General features: G+C 42.4%; 1 protein-coding gene across 3 annotated transcripts; it reads left to right on the top strand.

The window, feature by feature from the left end:
• The first annotated feature begins 671 nt into the window (after positions 1-671).
• On the top strand, positions 672-15,770 carry col6a2 (collagen, type VI, alpha 2). Of its 3 annotated transcripts, XM_085139590.1 has the most exons (32): positions 672-870; positions 2,596-2,683; positions 2,819-2,919; positions 3,018-3,161; positions 3,854-4,216; positions 4,297-4,317; positions 4,412-4,477; positions 4,578-4,676; positions 4,782-4,808; positions 4,926-4,952; positions 5,042-5,086; positions 5,189-5,242; positions 5,322-5,384; positions 5,475-5,537; positions 7,633-7,686; positions 7,770-7,805; positions 7,899-7,961; positions 8,635-8,697; positions 8,814-8,876; positions 8,971-9,033; positions 9,119-9,169; positions 9,254-9,352; positions 9,431-9,493; positions 9,575-9,610; positions 9,699-9,744; positions 9,838-9,990; positions 10,080-10,174; positions 11,479-11,660; positions 11,749-11,936; positions 12,034-12,072; positions 13,943-14,274; positions 14,808-15,770. In XM_085139590.1, the coding sequence occupies exons 2-32, from the start codon at positions 2,608-2,610 to the stop codon at positions 15,075-15,077; spliced, it is 3,045 nt and encodes a 1,014-aa protein (XP_084995716.1). In that variant the 5' UTR covers positions 672-870; positions 2,596-2,607; the 3' UTR covers positions 15,078-15,770. The 3 variants fall into 3 exon arrangements, with proteins under 3 accessions (XP_084995716.1, XP_084995717.1, XP_084995715.1); XM_085139591.1 differs by lacking the exons at positions 672-870; positions 13,943-14,274; positions 14,808-15,770 and adding exons at positions 1,989-2,007; positions 12,514-13,895; XM_085139589.1 differs by lacking the exon at positions 672-870 and having other exon boundaries at positions 11,752-11,936.
• The last annotated feature ends 3,811 nt before the right edge of the window (positions 15,771-19,581 follow it).

The following is a 19,581-nucleotide window of genomic DNA, read 5'->3' as shown; positions in this document are numbered from 1 at the left end:
CTATCGCATTGGCAAAGAATCCTGTTAACAGACAAAGGTGTAAGCATATCGATATCAAGTATCATTTTGTAAGATCAACAGTTAATGCTGAAAATTTGATGTTGGAATATTGTTCGACAGGTCTGATGGTGGCCGATGTTATGACAAAGCCAGCAACAAAGGGGAAGTTATTGAAGTTTGAGAAATATATGTTTGGAGTGTAAACAAATAGTAAAGAAAAACTGTTTGTTTTGGAATGCATGTAAAGCTGACAACGTGAGTGCAAGTGGGGGTGTTGAGATAGTTAATAGGTATGCCCTCATTGTCATCTGTTGTGATTTTATTTTGAAAGGATGCTTCCTGTTATGCTGCAGAGTGCACGCGAGAGTTCAATAAACAATGTCACCTTTTGGGTGTGACGTTCCGGTGAAAGCCGATGCCCCACGTGTGATTATTCCTCCGACTAAATAATGAGTATCTTCAATATTCATGCAGAGTCTGCTGGAAGACCCGTCTCTGCTAACAGAAATAAAGAGCACATATAAACACTGGCGATCACTTTCTGGCAAACGACCACCTGTTGGCACGGCAGGCACTTGGTACACGCACGCGCACACACACGGGTTCCAGCGAAGCCACGGCGCCTCCAAGCGGACGGCGTTGCGCACTGAGCTGAGCTGGGAGAAGGAGGAGGGCTCAAGAGCTCGTAGCTGGGGTTGGATCGGCGGGCGAACGGACGGTTCTTCTGCGGGAAGCAAACGCGCATCCAGGGTGTCATTTCCCACTCGCTTTTCCTGTATCACTCGTTCTCTCGGCTTCCCCCCCTGTGGAGATGAGGAGATAATCAAAAGATAAGCTGCTGACGAGGTTCTGAAGTTGTATAGAGTTTGGGTAAGCTGCACTTTTACGCACAGACTCTTTTTGCTTCTCTGTTTCTCTCTCGCTCTCCCCCCGTGTCTCTCTCGTGAACCTGCCTGTCTCCCTCTTCTCTCCTTCTGTGTCTTGTAATTTAGTCCTACGAGCTGAAATGACGGTGTTTTCTCAGCCGACGAAAACTGTTGTGCGAACTCGAGGTCTCAGGCGAGAAGTTTGTGAGTTCTCAGAGCGTCAACCTTCTCTGAGAACTCACAAACTTTAAACAAACAAATAAAAATATCAGAGAGTGGATTGTATATTTGCGTAATCTCTGGGTTTTTTGCACGATATTCACCTGCGCTGAGCTCTAAAGCTGTGAGAGCTCCCACTCGCTCGTAGCCCGGGCAGTGGAACAGGAGTAGGAACATCTGCAGAAGCTGCAGGACTCCTGCGCAGCTCACAGCCTTTTGTCCGCTAGAGGGACCCGCAGCAAAGCGCGTCGCTGACGAGTTTCTGGCTGATATTCCAGCATTAAAATAAAATGTAGGCCTGTATGAAAACTCACTCAGCAGCGCTGGTGGGGGGAAAATCATTTTGTTTCACAGATACGAGCTCCACCGGCAGAACAGCTGAGCTGTGTAGAGTGACATATATGAATGACACATGTAGTATTGGAAATTGTGTTGAAAGTTCTTTGTTCTCAGACGGAAGCTGTTTTCTCCTGTTTTGCGCCGTTAGTGTGCGTTTTTTCATACGGTGCTCTTGCAGACATTATTTTTAGCTGGAGCTCCTAGTTTAAATGGAGTGATGGACAATAGAGTTCTTAGCTTCTTTCATTTTGCTTCTGCCCAGATCATAAGAGCACCCACAAGGCCCAATGTGCAACTGGTTTCTGTACATTTGTTTTGACTGGCAGAGACATGTCCCGTCAAAGCTGTAAAGTGTGTGATGCAAATAAGGTCACTGAGCCTGCCCTCAATGGGTTAACCTTGGTGTGACCACTTTGGCTTTATGTGAGAGTGGAGAAATCCTCTTGATGGCAGTAGAGTGAGACCTTTGAAAGAATTTGGTTTGTGATAAAAATGTGTGCCTTTCTTTTTATCCAATCAACAACCTGGTTTCTGGTCTCCAGATGCAGCCAGTCTGACCCTGATGTTCAGGAACACGGCTGAGGTTTCGTGCTTTTTGTTTTGAGAATATAATCAGGTCAATACCTCGTAGCTTTGAGCTTGAACTGAACTACGTCACTCCTGCACAAGTTTTGTTGTTCTCATTGAACTTTGATGGAATCTGGTTGTAGTTTAGCAGCGGGTTACGTTTCTACAGCGACACAGTCATACAGTTATTACATTTTTTAGCTTTTCTTTTCTGTCTTTGGACACACAAAAAACAAGTTTGACTCATGTGATGCTTTCAAACCTCTTACATAACTGCACGGCAGCCATTTTGTTCACTGTACAACAGTCCCTGCATGTGTTTGTTTGACACTCATGTTGGATGAAGAAATGAAAAAAAAAATAAGTTCAGTTTTAAGCAGGAAAAAAGCACTCCAGATACAAAAAATTCATATAGTGAAGTGTGCATTTTCAGGGTTTTTATAATGTTTTATATATTAAAGGCTATTCTCTCATCATTTCTTTTTTCATCTTAATAATCTCATCATGCTTGTCTTTGCCTTTCTTTGCTGTTTTATCCACCAGTTGCCGAATTAATTTCCCAACTGCAATAACTGAAAAGTGTGTCTCAATGTCTCAATGACAGGAGAAGAAGAAGATGGTGGGGTTAGAGTTCGTCCTGTTCGCTCTTCTCTTTGGAGCCCTGACTCGTGCCCAGAAAGCCGATTGCAGCAGTGAGCACGACAAAGCTGAACAGCCACAGTTTCACTAACACAACATGGAACATTTGTCTGATTCAAGTATTCTGTGATGTAACAGGAAGGAAGGTTTAAGTTTGTGTTTTTGTGTTCTCATCTTTTCCCTTCTAGAAAAAAACGAATGTCCCATAGACGTGTATTTCACCATAGACACGTCGGAGACTATTGCCCTGCAGGAGCCGCCTCCTGGAGCACTTGTGGAGAGTATCAAGGTTGCTCATTTATTTACAACTCTGTGGCTTAAAACAATCCCTATTGTTGGATTTAGTAAAAGTAACAGCCGTGTTGTGTAATGTTGTTGATGCTGTAGCTATTCACGGAGCAGTTTGCACAGCGTTTGGACGATGAAGAGCTCAGGGACGTCGTGCAGATCACCTGGAAAATCGGTGGACTGCACTTCTCCCAGACACAAAGGGTTTTCAGTCGGTTTGCATCCAAGAATGATTTCATCACAGTGAGTGACGCACACCTCAAAAACCTTGAGTCTTTTAAATACACCTGTTCGCTTTTTGTCCAATAGCCAGCTGGCCTAATTGGCACAGAGACGGATCAATTCAGCTCAAGTTCATTTTATGTATTAGCACCAAATCAAAACAACTGTTACCTCAAGATGCTTTATATTGTAAGGTAAAGACCCTACAATAATACAGAGAAAAACAATAAAGAACCCCCTCCCCATGAGAAAGCATCTGGGAAGGAAAAACTCCCTTTTAACAGGAAGAAATCTCCAGCAGTACCAGGCTCAGGGAGGCACAGCCGTCTGCCCTCCCTGTCTGGGGCTGAGGGGAGGTAGGCAAGACAAAAACCACATTGTGGAAGAGAGTCGACTAATAATAATAACTAATGATTAAATGCAGAGTGGTGTATAAACACATAGTGAGGGAAAAGAAGTGAATGAAGAAGAAGCATTCTGCACATCATGGGAAGCCCCCAGCAGCCTCGGACGAATGCAGCATAACTAAGCAAGGATTCAGGGTCACCTGATCCAGCGTTAACTGTGAACATTTAAAACAGGAAGGTTTTAAGCCTCATCTTATCAGGCTTCTCCTTTAACGTTTCTGCTGAAAGCACTGTAAATAACATAAAATAACACAAATTTTGTAACTCATCCTTCATGATAACGCCTCTGATTTTCTATGTTTCCAGGGTGTGAGGAGAATCAGCTATTTGGGTAAAGGGACCTTCATCGATTGTGCCCTCAGAGAAATGGCAAAGGAGATAAAGAGCTCACCCTCATACCCCAGGGCCCGCCGATTTGCTGTTGTCATCACTGATGGTCATGTGACTGGAAACCCGTGTGGGGGTATTAAGGTGGCAGCAGAGGAGGCTCGTGACCAGGGCATCCATATCTTTGCTGTGGCAGCATCGAATAACATAGAGGAGACTGGGCTGAGGGAGATCGCCAGCTCTCCAGTGTCCCTCTACAGGAATGAATATGCAGCTGTGAACTTCAGCCAGAACAGAGTCACGATAGATACCCCAACTATTGATCGAATCATCAAGACAATGGTAACTTCCAAACACACACGCATAAACAGTCACAGCTACTGACAGCTACTGCTAACGTTTTGTTTCCTTTGTCTTCACAGAAACATCTGGCATATGTAGAGGTAAGACACACCTGAGAATCAGAAGAGGATCAGTTTATGAGCTGCCTTCCTTTATCTTCACTGACTGTCTCTCCTTGTGTCTTGTGAACCGCAGTGTTACAATGTGTCCTGTCTGGAGACAAAAGGGCCTTCTGGTCCAAAAGGCCACAGGGGACAAAAAGTGAGTTTAACACACGCACAAACACTCATGCTTAGAGCACTTTCACCTATGGGACTTTGATCCTCACAAATGTTTTCTCGTCTGAACTCGATGACTGCAGGGAGCTAAAGGAGACAATGGCGAGCCAGGAATAAAAGGAGAAAGAGGTCGCCAAGGAGACCCCGGTATCGAAGGTCCAATCGGTCAGCCCGGTATCAAAGTAAGAAGCCACACTTTCGCCTACCCATCAACTTCATCAGTGCAACTCTTAACATTGATTTAGGCTTTATAATGACACATGGTTTTCTTTGTCTCGTCTCTGTAGGGAGAACCAGGTCTAAAAGGCGAGAAGGTTTGGCTTTTGGATTTTTTCAACTATAAATGGCCTATGGAGATGTTTGAAAATGAATGAAAGTAACGTCTGTGTTTCTTATACATATAATGACTACTGACTTTTGTCTGACTACAGGGAGAGATTGGAACTCAGGGGAAAAAGGTATGTCTAATCTAACGTCATATCTAAATAATCATTAATGCTGGAAGGTGATTTGCTTTTCTCATCTGTTTCCTCTTTGTTCTCATTAGGGTGTGGCTGGCATCCCAGGACGCAACGGGACAGATGGGCAGAAGGTAGGACTCAAGCAGTCTTTCCTTAAATGCTCTTATTTTGAAATGAAGCTCCCAGTTTTTGATCATGGGATGCTTTTCTGATGTATGTGTCGTTGTCTTTAGGGTAAAATTGGGCGAATCGGCGCTCCAGGCTGCAAAGGAGACCCAGGTGACAGGGTATGTCACGTCACTGATTACTATTCAAAACTATTATTACATGCTATCTATTTATGGTCTGTTTTTTGATGGTTTGCAGGGTCCTGACGGTCACCCTGGAGATGTCGGTGAACGTGGTCCTCCCGGATCTGATGGAGACAAGGTAGATGGTCGCTCCTGCTGTAAAAATAATAAAATTAAAAAAACTATAATTTGTTCAAGAGGTGATGAAAGTCTGCTTAATTGTCTTTAGGGAGATCCTGGGCGCCCTGGAAGATCTGGTCCGCCTGGCCCAGACGGAGATGGTGGACCAAAGGTAAATTCTGTACCAGCGAACATAGGGCTGTTCGATATAACGATATATATCAGATGATGATATAAAAACGTCTATCGTTTCATTTTATGCTATCGTTTGTTTCGTGGTGTCGCAAAATAAACTGTTTACGGCAATATTTTTTGTTTTGATGGTCACTGTAGTGGCTATATTCATTTCCTAAAGTTCTCTCTTTCTCTTATATTTAATATAACCATACTACGGACGGACAAGCGCCTGTTTTTATGCGTTGTCGTTAGCAACAACGACGGTAACACCATCGCGTGTCCGCTTGTTTATGTTCCACATAAGCCTTTCACAATAAAGCTCAATATCCTGTTGAGACTTTTCAAAATAAACTGAATCACGTGAAAGAGCAGATTATTTACGGATAGTGATGGGCAGATGAAGCTTCATGAAGCACTGAAGCTTTTCATCCAATTGGTTCACCCCAGCGCAAAGCGTCTTGAAGCTTCATTTGCTCTAGTAGGACACCTACTGGACGTAAAAATATTAGTTGGCATGAATTTGAAGAGTGTGGCCTTTTGCACACAGCCTGTAAATGTCAACAACAAAAGGAGTGTGTAAAACATGTATGTTGTAGTGATGGCAGTATACTGTGTATATTTATACTGGCAGTATGGAAAATGCTTAAAATGGAAATGATCATTTACTGTGAGGTGAGGTGTGGTTGGGGTGTGGACAGTGGTTGTGCTTTTGTAACGTTGAGGTATGGACAGCTACACACTGAGGCTTTGAGCCTCAGTCCTGCCCACATTTTATTCTGTAAACACTAAATTTCCACTGCTTTTATGGCCTTTTTAGTGGGGAGAACATAGCTAGGATTTAATGATTTAACAAATCTTTTAAATCCTTAGTCCTCCACAATGCTAAATGGCTGGGAGTCCTCAATCACCATGCTAACCAGGTTTATCTATTTGAGATTGTTCTCCTGAGGAAAGACAACAAAAACAAAGCACAAATATAAATATCACACACATAACTTATTACAGTTGTATAATATTGTTATATCATTTAGTAACATTACAGCATGCTATATCATCATGACATTTGATGGCTCACCTGGTCTTGCTCCACAATCGGTGTTCCCCTTATTCTCATGCAAAGCTCTGTAGTGCCTAAGCATGGATGAGGTGTTGTTATATCCCAGCTCCCTGGCACATAGCAAACACTTCACCTTGTACAAAAGTACAGACAGCTTAACATAAGTTTTATTGCACCATCAGTATTATGAAAATACATCTTCTGTAGAAATTTACATAACTTGTTGGGAGGAATAAAATCAAAATGTTCCCACACAGGGGAGGACATCCTCCTCTTCTTAGCTGGCTCCATTCTCTCCTGACTTTCTCTCCTCACTCTCATAAACCTCCAAACTGTCTCCAAACTCTCACTAACCGCAACTCTCCATCAAACACCCATATTTTGAATGAAGTCTGAGGGGTTTATATCGCTGTCATAGCTCGCGGCAAAGTTCGAACCACTTCATGAACCAGTCACGTGGTACAGCCGGGCCGCGAGGCTTCGGACGTCATCATTTTCAGCTCCTCCCATAAATGAAGCAAGCCTCGATACGCGCATCATGGAAACGCCCCCTAAATTACTCGACACAAGCTTTGAAGCCTCTATACAGAACGTCACGTCACTATTTACGGAGGAGAAGTAAAAAAGAGCCGCCAGGTGCTAAAAAATAAACCTTAGACTCAAACGTTAGAACAGGCTTTTCCCTGCAGCTCGCCATGTAATAAATACTCACAAAGAAAACGGCGGCTGTTACAACTTATGTCTAAAAATGTATAGTTTCATGCATCTGTTAAAACACTCGACTCCGGGTAAAGGACGCGCAGCTGGAAACACTTCCCGCAAGTCGAGCTGCCCGAGATTCACAGAATTTACAGAAAGTGTTACATTTGTGTGATTTATATCGTTATCGGGACGATAGAATTCTTATATCGGGATATGAGATTTTGGTCATATCGCACAGCCCCAAGCGAACAGACAGAATAGCAGCATAGAAGTCAAATTAGTATGATCAGTGTTGGAGGTGATAGACTAAACGCTGGTGTTTCATCTGCAGGGAGAGAGGGGAAGTCCTGGATCACCTGGTATTCCTGGAGAGAAAGGAAACAAGGTAAGATGCATCCCCACATAAATAACAAAGTCACACTCATTCACCTGCTTCAAGGCGCTGATTGCTGTGTTGTGTGTTTTTAGGGAACCTCTGGAGTCCCAGGTATTCAAGGCGAGAAGGTGAGAACACCTGTTTCATTTGCCAACAGTCGTTCTCCTGCGAGCTTTGTCTTTATGTGGCATCACAGCTGCCATGCCTTTTTTTGTTTGTAGGGTAGAAGAGGAGACTATGGTCCAAAGGGTTCACAAGGGCCTGCAGGCACTAAGGGAGAGAAGGTATGTCTTTATGTACACACTGACACAAATCGTAAATGTCAGATTCAGGTTCCTTTATTTGTAGCTAAAGGTGGTTTGGTTTACAGTAGGTGAGCAACTCATCAACATACACATGCAAAACACAAAACAACAGATAAGCAAAAGAAATGAATGCTGTTTTGTACTTTGAACACTGCCAGCCTTCATCAAGAAGGAAGAAACTGAAAGTCAGTATGCAAAGGATGCGAGTGGTCAAAGTAAGATCGAAGCAGCCGACCGCTGGAACTGTCTGGCCTCAGCTGTGGCTCACCAATCAGCCTTTTAGACCAGTCAACAACTTAACTGAGAGAGGTTTTTTTTGCTTACAAATAAGCATCTGACCTGCGCCAACAAGGAGAAGGATAGACTAAGAAAAAAGAGTTTCCTCAGAAATGACAGTCCAATCAGTCAGTAAAGGCTCCAAGATTTTTACAAGACTTTTTTGTAAATATTTTTTTGTTTTTTTACATGTCACACTGACATCTACTAAATCATCCAGGACAGCGCTGTGGTTGGTCTTATCGTCTGAGGTCCCACTAACTTTTACATCACCTACGTGATGAATTATTCGCATATCCTCAAATGATTTGGCTCTTAAATCGGTTTTATTATTCCACCACTGGGTGGCTGAAGGGCGTTTTTTACTGTTTTTCAGGGTGAAAGTGGGCCTGAGGGCCAGAGGGGACTTCCCGGTGAAACAGGAAGCGATGGGGCAAAGGTAATATGAACTGCGGTGTCACATTCATTGATTCATTGTCATTGAATACTATACAGTCTTGAGCTCTTTAATCTACTTGAGCTTGTTACATGTGCACTTTTCTTTGTTCTAAACAGGGTGACATTGGCTTGCCAGGACCTAGGGGACCAGCAGGCCCACTAGGAGAGAAAGGAAGAATCGTGGGTTAAAAGTCACATTTGAGAACTATATTTAAAAAGTCCCTTAAAGACATATATGTTAATCCACTCTCCATTTACTCTGCTTGTATTTTAGGGTAGCAGAGGTGACCCTGGTGATGCTGGACCTAGAGGAGAGCCTGGAAACTTCGGACCAAAGGTTAGACTCTCCACGTTTGTTTCTGTGGTAGCTGTCTTCATAGCTGCAGTTCCTTGTTTTGACTCTTTGTTTTATCGCTACTCAGGGAGACCAGGGAAGAGCTGGCTTTAGCTATGCGGGATCAAGAGGAGAACCGGTAACTTAGAATCAATGCGTTAACACTGCTTATAGTTTCTGCCTGACATGGCCAGGTGATGAAATTTTCCCCGATAATACGCAGGGTGACAGAGGAGACAAGGGTAAGCGTGGACCTCGTGGCACCAGAGGTGACTGTGGTCAAAAGGGTGAACCTGGACTTAAAGGAACTCCAGGACAACCAGTAAGTAGCACCTCGGATGAAGTTTGAAGTTTCTCTTTCGCTCAAAGGAAAGCTGTGTGATTTATTTCCTTCCAACAGGGCGAGCCAGGGTCCCAGGGTGAACCTGGATCAAGAGGCCCAAGAGGAGAAGGTGGGCGTGATGTGAGTACACAAAAAAACAAACAGACAGATCCATAATGTAGTTGCATTCGCAGTGTGATATTTCGCATTGTCTTTTTGCAGGGAGATCCTGGCCCTGAGGGGGATCCCGGCCTCACTGTGAGAATATTGCAACCAACTACACTTTTATTCTGTCAGCACAAACACATGATGGTGATTTAATGATGTTTCCTGTCTCTTCCTGCAGGAATGTGACGTCATGAACTACATCAGAGAGACGTGTGGCTGCTGTGGTGAGTTTGTTTGCCCCTCTCTAAACATTCATGACACCAGACTGCTCTGTCAGATTGTCAGACCTTCACAGCGTGCTGCGTTTTCATCTCTAGACTGTGAGAAACTTTGCGGACCGCTGGACATCGTGTTTGTTATCGACAGCTCAGAGTCCGTGGGTCTCACCAACTTCACCCTGGAGAAGAACTTTGTCATCAACACCATCAGCAGACTGGGATCATTTGCCAAAGATCCTCTGTCAGCCACAGGTAGATACAGTTGTCAGGCTTTAAGTTCACATCTTTACAAGACAACTCCCAATTACACCTGTTAATAAGATAGCCACGCTTGTTTCCAGGCACTAGGGTGGGAGTGGTTCAGTACAGTCACGATGGAACCTTCCAGGCCATCCGGCTCAACGACTCCAGGATTGATTCATTGGCTGCTTTCAAGGTCTCACACAGACGGACACAAACACATGCGTCAGTTTATTTTTAGAGTAGAGAGGAGATTGTTCTTTACACCAGATGTTTTTTAATGAACTAGGCTGATCAGTCTGCACATGTTCCTCTCAGTACGTTGCTTAGTAGTGTCTGAGCTGCAGAAGATGGAATTCACCATCATAAAGCAAGTGTCTGCCCACATATGATGTTTTTCTTATTATAAACAAATCAGAAAACAATAAAAACGATGATACACTGCATATAACAGGTTGATCAGCCACTGTGATGTCACCCATTGACTTGGGGGCTCTCATTTTAAAGCTTTCAGTTTTATATTTTAGACAGTGCTATTTTTAAAAAGCACATGTCCCAGGCCAGGGATGGATCAGACTCAGATCTTGGATTTCAAGTTAATACTGAAGCAACTTGCAAGTTAGAAGGCTACCACGCCTCATTTATTTCATTTTCATTAAAGCTTTAATCAACAAACCCAACAGCACGTTGGATGGAAGATTTGAAACTTAGTACTGAGATTTTAAACTAGTTAAGAAAGTGTTTTCCAGACATCATAAATCAAATTTTAAAAAAGCAGAGTAATTTTTCCAGACCTCTTCACAATTGAAGCTTAGAATTTGAACTTGAATGTGGTCAGTGCAAACTTTATCCTATTTTATTACATTAGGGTGTGTCTGAAAAAAATGGAAATAACTTCTGGATCTGAACAGTGATGTCAACACAGCAGTACCTTAAACCTGCATTCTTTCTAATGGCCAGAAGGGGGCGACTCATCTGGTTGCAAAAACAAATCTGACTCTATGGATGTTTATGGGAAAATATATCCACTTATCTATTGACTCATAGCCTTGAAAATCACTTCACTGTCAAAGTCATGGTCTTGTGTGCTAGTTTCAAGTCCTATTTAATAATACAGAGTGTTCATTTTGTAATTTATGGTTCCACTAAGAGTGAAAAAGACAATAAAACAGGGTATAATTTAGGGATAGTGCCTTTCTGATCTGCAAGCTACTGTAACCTCTATAATCATAATTAAGGTAGAATGCTTAGTTTCTTACCGACATCCATCCTTTTGCTTGTTTCATTAAAAAAAAAACCAAGGCACTGACAAAAAAAGGGATTCAACAAACCATTGGGTGTCATTACAGCCTATAATTTCACCTCAGCACATATTACCATAATTGTTTTTATAGAACAAGGCCGTAGTCAGACATGAAGCGCCTTTGTAAAAATAATGGTGGTGATGTGACATAATACACCGCGGCAAACAACTCTCATACTGTCATCTCCATCGCTCAGGATGCAGTAAAGCGTTTGGAGTGGATCGCAGGAGGTACGTTCACGCCGTCTGCTCTGAAGTACGCCTACGACAACCTGATCAAGAACAGCCTCAGAGCGAAAGCCAACGTCACTGTCGTCGTCGTCACCGACGGACGCTTTGACCCCAGAGATGACAACGATTTGCTCACCTACCTCTGCAGGTGCTACTGGGGCTGTGGTTTGAGATTCGTTTTTTGTGAAAAGGATCATTTTTATCTCATCGATTGTGTTTGTGTGAACCACGTGTAGAAGTGATCCCAACATTGACGTGCGCGCCATTGGTATCGGAGACATGTTTAAGCAGATCGAGGAGAATGAGAGTCTGAAGAGCATCACCTGCCAGAAGAATGGTACAGATATAGTAATGGGAATGAGACGCTTTGCAGACCTAGTGGCAGAGGAGTTCATTGACAAGATCAAGACCGTGCTCTGCCCAGGTAAATACACAGAATTATTCATTATGTGCAGCATGTAGTGGACTAAGCATCTTGTTTTGTTCTTCATGGTTTGACATATTCGCTATCTTTGTTTTAGATCCTTTCATCGTGTGCCCTGATCTGCCTTGTAAATCAGGTAGGATTTTTTGTATAAATCTAAGTGTCCTGTTGTAGCCTCACTTATTCCTATAACATTTATACTATGCTTCAAATTAAGTTACTTTTTGTTTTGCCTGATTGAAAGTTCTTCCATCGAAGTACTTTTACCTATTTATACAAATCGCCCTGCATTTCACTTCAGTGGTGGCCATTTACAACTTAAATACCAATAGATTTGCCTTCTTTTTTAAGCTGCCCCGTTAGACTGCATTAGGATTTGGTTGCAATTTGTTAAACCGTGCGAGCAGTAGGTCAGTAGAGATCATTACACCTCCTTTGTTTTGGTGCAATTACATTTTTTGGCTCAATCTAAGAATTTTCAAGCAACTCAGTGTACCTCCGACATCTCAGTTGGCTCTGTTGGTGCCTCGTGTTTGTGGGACCACGCCCACAATGTTATTCCGCCCACTCGTTGCAGGAGGGGGCATCTCTGTGGGGCAAGCCCCACCCCCCTGGAAGCCACTAGCCGAGGAAGGCAGCCCCTCATTGGTCCCCACCTCTTTGGAGGGTGTGACCAGCCTGCTGAACGGCCTGAGCGAGCAACAGTATGGGATTGGTGTGGCGACCATGGCGTACACAGCCCAGAGAGCCAAACTCGCCCAAGGAGCGGACAGGCAGCAGTGGACCCAGCTGTTCATCGACTCCTTCAAATATGTCTATGGGGACATTATGGGGGACCCAACGAAAGCCATAGGACTTTGCTAATGCTAATATGCTAACCATGCTACCTCGCCATTATGGATGCCATTGACTAATAAGCTTACTGCTGGAGAAAGAATAGAATTTATTCAAACTGTGGGCATTGTTTTATTGTTTAAACTATGCAGGTGAAATATACACCTGGGCTGAACTGCATGAAACTGGTCTTTTACTAAGCTTTCAGAGAACCCTTTGTGTGAATTGACTTCAGTCAAAATGTGGATTCATGATCCCTTCTGGCCTCAGAATATAAATATAAACATTTATGGATATGGCACAGTCATCCTGAGTCTGTCTGTTAGTAATATGTACATATCACGTATTTCAGAACATTTTCAATTGAAATGGAAAATGAATGTCATGCATTTGTTGGAGGCAGATTTGTCTACAGAGCCGTTCTTGTTATTCGGTTACAGTTGATGGAGCCTCATTTTCACTGTGAATCACTCCGATGACAGTTTTTTTGCTGTTTTGCACGTATCCATGGTTACAGCCTTTATGTTTTTTCCCCTGTGAATGAATCACGTCGGTGAAAGGCTGTTACATGTGGAAAATATCTGGTTTTACACAATTCACAGTATACTGTATGTGAGTCAGAGGATGGTGTATGTTAATGTTTGGTTAAATGAATTGGCACCGACTGTGAGGGAACTATTGTATGATGTGCTCTTGACTGGTGCATGTTTTTCGGGGGGGGGATTTTTTTTGCATGTGGCTTGGCTTGCAAAGTAAGATGACTAGAAGAAAAGGACCACAGAGTGGCTTCAATCCAATGTCATGTTATTGTTTTAGCTCTGTGACTGCAACTTGCTGATGTGAACATTGTTCACGTTGTTCACTTTGTTTCCTGTAAAATGGGATATATTCATTTTTTTATTTTATTTTAATGTCTAAAGAGAATAAACTCAACGAGCAAACTAAAACAGTGCTTTATTGACAAGGCCGGTCAGAATCTGGGAAGGCTACTCAAAGAAATACTGAAAGAGCCGGACTGCAGCTGGCATGCATGGAATTACAGCATGTTGTTGTTGATATGTGTATATATATTTTTGTTGTTGTTGTTATTGCGGGCTTTGACTCTTGAGCATCTGTTTTCCAGCTGTAGCTCACCGAACACCCTGCTATGTATGTATGTGTGTCTGTTCCAGAGCCTGCTGTGGCTGCTTGTGTTCAGCGGCCAGTGGATATGGTGTTCCTCCTGGATGGTTCTGAGAGGTTGGGGCTGGAGAACCACCGCAGGGCCAAAGAGTTCATTGAGAATGTGGCTCGCCGTCTTGTCCTGGCTACCGGCGAAAATGACGATAGGAATGCCCGCCTGGCTTTGTTACAGTACGGCAGCCCCTCGGAGCAGAGGGTGGAGTTCGCACTGACGCATAACCTCACAGTGATCTCCGATTCACTAGCAGGCATCACCTACATGGATTCTTCCTCTGCTTTGGGCCGCGCTATCATCTATGCTGTCAACAATCTGGTGTTTAAGGTATAACAAATATACACATCTTACTTTTTTTTTTCATTTGAGAAGTCCAGACCACTCCCTCCAGCTGTTTGAGGTGACACGCAGCTTGTGTGCTAGCCAACACCCGCTTCTAACTGTAAATGGCTGAAGGTGCTTAATGTCTAAATTGTTGTGTTACTTAAAAATGAACCTAAACACAGAGACTTTGAAGGATGAAGTCAGTGAAGTCAGCTTGAGAGATCAAAACTGTTTTTTACTCTGTTGTAGCATTGTTAACTCTGTTGTAAAGCTCAGCATTTTAACAAGGGAGTCTGTGGGGATTGACTCACTTTTAGAGCCTGCCTCATGTGGCCAGATGACGTACTGCAGTTTTTGGCATTTTGGTGTGTTATTTTATTTTGCAGTCCTAGTGGTTGTCTTTTTGACTCCCTGGAGTTTTCACTGAATAACTGACAATCTTATGGCATCACTACTGTCGCAAGTATGGAGCAACAAATGCTCAAATGATACGCGACTTTATTATTATTATTATTGTTTTTATGTTGTGTTTGTAGGGCAACAGTCGCTTGTCACGCCGCAATGCTGAGGTGGCCTTCGTGTTCATCACTGATGGCATCACAGCCAGAGAGCAGCTGGATGAAGGTGTGACCGCCATGAAGAGAGCGGGAGGCGTTCCCACGGTGATCGCCATGGGAAGCGACACTGATGAGGAGGTGCTAAAGAAGGTGGCGCTCGGAGACACGTCAGCCATCTTTAGGGGAGACGATTACGCCATGCTGAACAAGCCGGCCTTCTTTGAGCGCTTCCTCCGCTGGATATGCTAGAAAGGAACTGTAAAGCTAGAACGAGAATTCATGGGAGGAAAGAAGGACCAGCTCCTTCAGCGTACATGTAAACACACCCTCACAGACCACACCTCTGTGGTCACTATCATTACTGGATGGAAGGCACTGAGGGGGCTACATATCCTGTCATTATGGGAGAAAATTAATTTACCAAAAGCAAAAGCAGTCTATGCAGGACCAACACACACACACACACACACACAAAGATATGCAGTATCATTTGTATCACAGTTTTTCTTTTAATCTCAAATCTATATTTTCAGCCAAAGACCTCCCAAAGGAGAGGTATGTGATTTCTGAATGTGTACCACTTTATTAGTAGGCTTTATTTTGTATTAATTTTTAGTTTGCCGAAACACATTTTTCCTCCCTCTCTCACAGACGTGTGCACACACACAGTCCTTTTTTCCAGGAAGTCAGTATTTACTTAAAAGGTGCTAAAGTAGAAAAACAAGGACAAAGCCATTTTATTTGGTATTGAATGTGTTTTTTACTTCATGTTATGCTGTAATTGTAGATTGATCAGGGCATAAAAACATGTAGACATGTTTCAAACACAAATTACACACAAACACATATTCAGTAGATAATTGCACACTGATTAACACGCAAGCCTAAATGAACCAAATGTGTAAACCTGACATCCAAATAAAGCCTGATATTGTGATCCCAGCACTGTCTGTTGTGTCTGCCAGCCTGTTTGTAATTTCTTTGACACCAGTGACTTTCCTCAGCTTTACGCAGTAACTGTTAGTCAGCTTGCCTCCTGCTGGAACTGCTGGATAATGATTCAAACCAATAAAGTAGTTCTTTATATTGTAAAGGAAAATATATTTTCTACTGCTCATTTGCTGTGTATTTTGCTTTATGAATTTTAATTATAAAGGCCTGTATAAAGGAAGGACAGCTTTGACTCACAAACAAACTGCTTAGCCAGACTGACACTCTGCAGAACAGGAAGCTTTCATGCTCATAACTCTCCGTAGTAGAGTGATGGGTCGTTTGCGAACGAAATGGCTCTTAGAGCCGGGTCTTTGAAGTGAACGACGCGAGCCGGCTCTTTATTGGGAGCCGTTAGGTTTTTTTTTCCTTTCTCTCACCCTCTCTCTCGCCCTTTTTTCCGCTAAACTCCGCGCGCGGCCTGTACTTTGCGCTGGGCAGAGGGGGGAGGGGCATTAGTTACACTCGCAGTAGCACAGGAACAGAGCCAGAGAGAAAGAGAGCCAGGGAGTTTCAGTTGCAGATGATAAAGGATTCAGAAATCATGCAGGCCCATATGACAGAGAATGTGCATCTTCTTTTTGTTTTAATATTTTAATTTATAGTGTTTTGTGTTGTTTCACGTTAAATTTGTTTAAAAGGAAAAAGCTGAAAATTTAAATAGTTAAAAGTTTAAAATGTAAATAGTTGTTTTTTGTATTATATGATTTATTTATTACATTTTATGTGGAGTGAATAATTAAAGTATATTTACGGTGGCCCTTAGAGACAAAGCACGTACAAACTCCAAAACACGTACAAACTCCTAAGCATGTACAAACTCCAAAACGCGTAAAAACTCCAAAACACGTACATACTCAGAATCACGTACAAAAGACAACAGAAGTGCTCCAGGATGCTAGGGTGCGGTGTTGAGCTTTTGTTACCTAGTGGCTACACAAGCCAGGAAGTATCAACAACCGGATTTGGTGTGTGGTATAACAGGTAAATGATCTTTTTTTTTTTTTTAATAATTTGAATAAATATGAGTGCTTGTCTATAAATACACAAACAATACACACATGCTTTCAATTGTGTAATTTAAGTGATCTGGGTAGCTCTGTTTTGGAAGTTCAGTAAACGCTAGAAATGTGTTTTGGAGTTTGTACGTGCTTTGTCTCTAGGGGCTATATATAAACATATATAAATAAAACCACTTTTTTTTACATTAGTAATTCCTTTTCTGCATAATTTTATATTATTGTTAATGATTAAATGATTAAAGCAACAAAACAACCTGAAGAACCGGTTCGGAGCCGAAAGAGCCGGATCTCTAAAAAGAGCCGGAAATCCCATCACTAGTAACTAACAACGGGTTGTATTTTTTCCCCCATTCACCCAGTGCAGGTGAGACATTAAAAGACAGGGTCAGCTTCTCTAGCACTCCATGTGGATTTAAAAAACAAAAAATGTATGGACCACACCAGCAACATTTACATCCATATCCTAGAGTTTTTAGGAGTAGCTTAATTATTTCTTCCATTTCTTTTGTTTTTCATATTGGCAGTTGGTTAGCAACTGTAACAGTAGAATGGCTGTCACAATAACAGTGTAATGCCTTTTTACCAATAATGTAGTTTGGGCTGTTTCTTATAGTTACAAAGGGCTTTCAAAGTTTTTACATCAGAAGCCAATCCTGTTGCAACCCTCCCATAAAGGACTACTTTTTAGCAGGCCAGCTAAGTGCAGTGGTGTCATTCCAATAGAAGACAATAGAATTATCCTCAATGAGCACACATTACAATCAGTACTTGGCTGATTAGAAAAGAGGGGGAAATCCCTAAAATACACAGCCAGAGAAATACACAGCCAAAACAGTAAGTCAGTGGGTTAAAATGCTCAATGATTACAACTGCAAAAAGAGATAAAATTATTAAGGTGGGCTGCCTATGATCCTGGTTTTAAGACACCATTATAAGACACAAGGTCTTATCTCCATATGTTTAATTATCAAGGGGTTGGATTTGTGTAGTTTTGATGACTTGTGTCAGAAACATGGTTTGGATAAAAATGATTTTTACAGATATTTGCAGCTTTGTGAGTACTTTTCAAAAAACATGGAAGGTCTCTGTCCAATGGAAGTTCCTTATGTTATCCAGATATTCATGAATGCCTTTAACTTAGGCAATAGCAATGGTCTAGTAAGTAAGCTGTACTGTAGTGTGGAGGGAAAGAGTAAACAGGGTTTTGTGCCCTCACAAAAAGTTTTTTGTATTTTTCTGAAAAGACAGCTAATTTTGTGTTACTTTTCAAGTGCCTTCATCATTTCAAATGTTATTAACTAAAGACAGTATTTTGGCTGATGCAACTTAGAAATGAACAAAATGCATACAGTATACGTAGTTTAATTACAAAAAAGATTACATTTAATCAAAACCAATGTTGGAATTTGGGGTTGTGAGAGTTACAAGTAACTGCGTCCCTCCATTTAGGCTTGGACTTTGTATCTTTTGTAGGCTTGGACTTGACTTTGGGCAGGTGCAGTGCCTGCATGCCCAAATATGTTGCTGGTTGGTCCACCTAATTATGATCACCTCTGGGTCCAAAAAATCAACATGGTGGTGTCCGTCACACTACACACCACACAGAGTGCAATAGCCAGGGGATGAGGTCACGATGGCTGTGTCCAATTTGACATCACATGTCAGTGTGTTTGTTTCAGTTCCTCAAGTTCATGAAGCCAAAGCCAGCCAGCCTGTGGCGAAAGACAAACAGCACCTCCAGCCGATGCACCAGCCAAGGAAGGGCCAACCGCTGCCACTGCCGCTGCTGTCTCGGCACCCTCAGAGCCTGAGCCCATGCCTTCCTCATTTCCTGATGACACATTCCTGAAGAACCAGCAACCCCGCCTGAGACCCAAGCCTCGTTCACACAACAGGGTCCTCAACCCTCCTGAGAAATGTCTAGTGTGCTGAGCGTGCCACCTCATAAGCTGTCCTCAACATCTTGCACTTTCATCCCCCGTTTCTGACTCCCTGCCATCTGTCTTCTCCTCGATATTCTTCTATAATGAAACCTGCAATTATTACAGTCACCAATGAGTCAGCTGAATGGCTAGCTGTCACATTATCACTTTAACTGTAACACTTTTCAGTCTCAACTTTGCAGTTACTGTTTTCATTGTTTGTGGTACAAGCATTTGTAAGTGTTTGGAGGCACAATCGTTGAATTTTGTGTATGTGAAAACATTTCTGCATCTCAGGAACTGTTTGGACTACTTGCATAATTTTCAGCTTGAAACTGACCTGCAATTTGGTTTGGCTAAAAATTTCACAACAGACATTTGCCCAAATTTCTGGGAGCTTTTTGGGGTGAACACAGCTTCTCATCAGTTTAATACAGATTATAGCCTTGGGCTAATTTCCATCTGCAGACCCTCTGGCAGGTTGGTGTTACACACAAGTTAGTAAAAACATACAGAGACAACAATAACAGGACAAAAACAGTGATCACATTAAATTAGAACAAACAATGACAAGAAGAGTGGAAAACAGAGGACAATACAGATAACAACAACGGAAACACATGAGTTATATTGCACAAACCCCACACATGCTCTGACTGTCCTGATATTGCACTGACCCATTACACTAATAGTTGTTTCCCTTTTTGTAATACACTAACTCTTTTTCACGTCCAACATAAAGCATGATTAATTAAACATGATCACATGTTTGCGTGAGCCTCAGCCACCCTTCTAAGTGACTCTTAAAGATAAGGAGAC

This window comes from Neolamprologus multifasciatus, chromosome 18 (genome assembly GCF_963576455.1).
Source record: "Neolamprologus multifasciatus chromosome 18, fNeoMul1.2, whole genome shotgun sequence".
Lineage (NCBI taxonomy): Eukaryota > Metazoa > Chordata > Actinopteri > Cichliformes > Cichlidae > Neolamprologus > Neolamprologus multifasciatus.
Note: the sequence above shows the minus strand (reverse complement) of the source record. Positions and strands in the feature narration are given on the sequence as shown.

What these genes read in the sequence shown, in the direction of transcription:
- col6a2 (XM_085139590.1), top strand. Translation starts at nt 2,608, where the DNA reads ATGGTGGGGTTAGAGTTCGTCCTGTTCGCTCTTCTCTTTGGAGCCCTG. An exon ending in AAGGAGACCCAGGTGACAGG is followed by an intron (nt 5,243 to 5,321) that starts GTATGTCACGTC and finishes GATGGTTTGCAG; the next exon opens with GGTCCTGACGGTCACCCTGG. An exon ending in AGGGGGATCCCGGCCTCACT is followed by an intron (nt 9,611 to 9,698) that starts GTGAGAATATTG and finishes CTCTTCCTGCAG; the next exon opens with GAATGTGACGTCATGAACTA.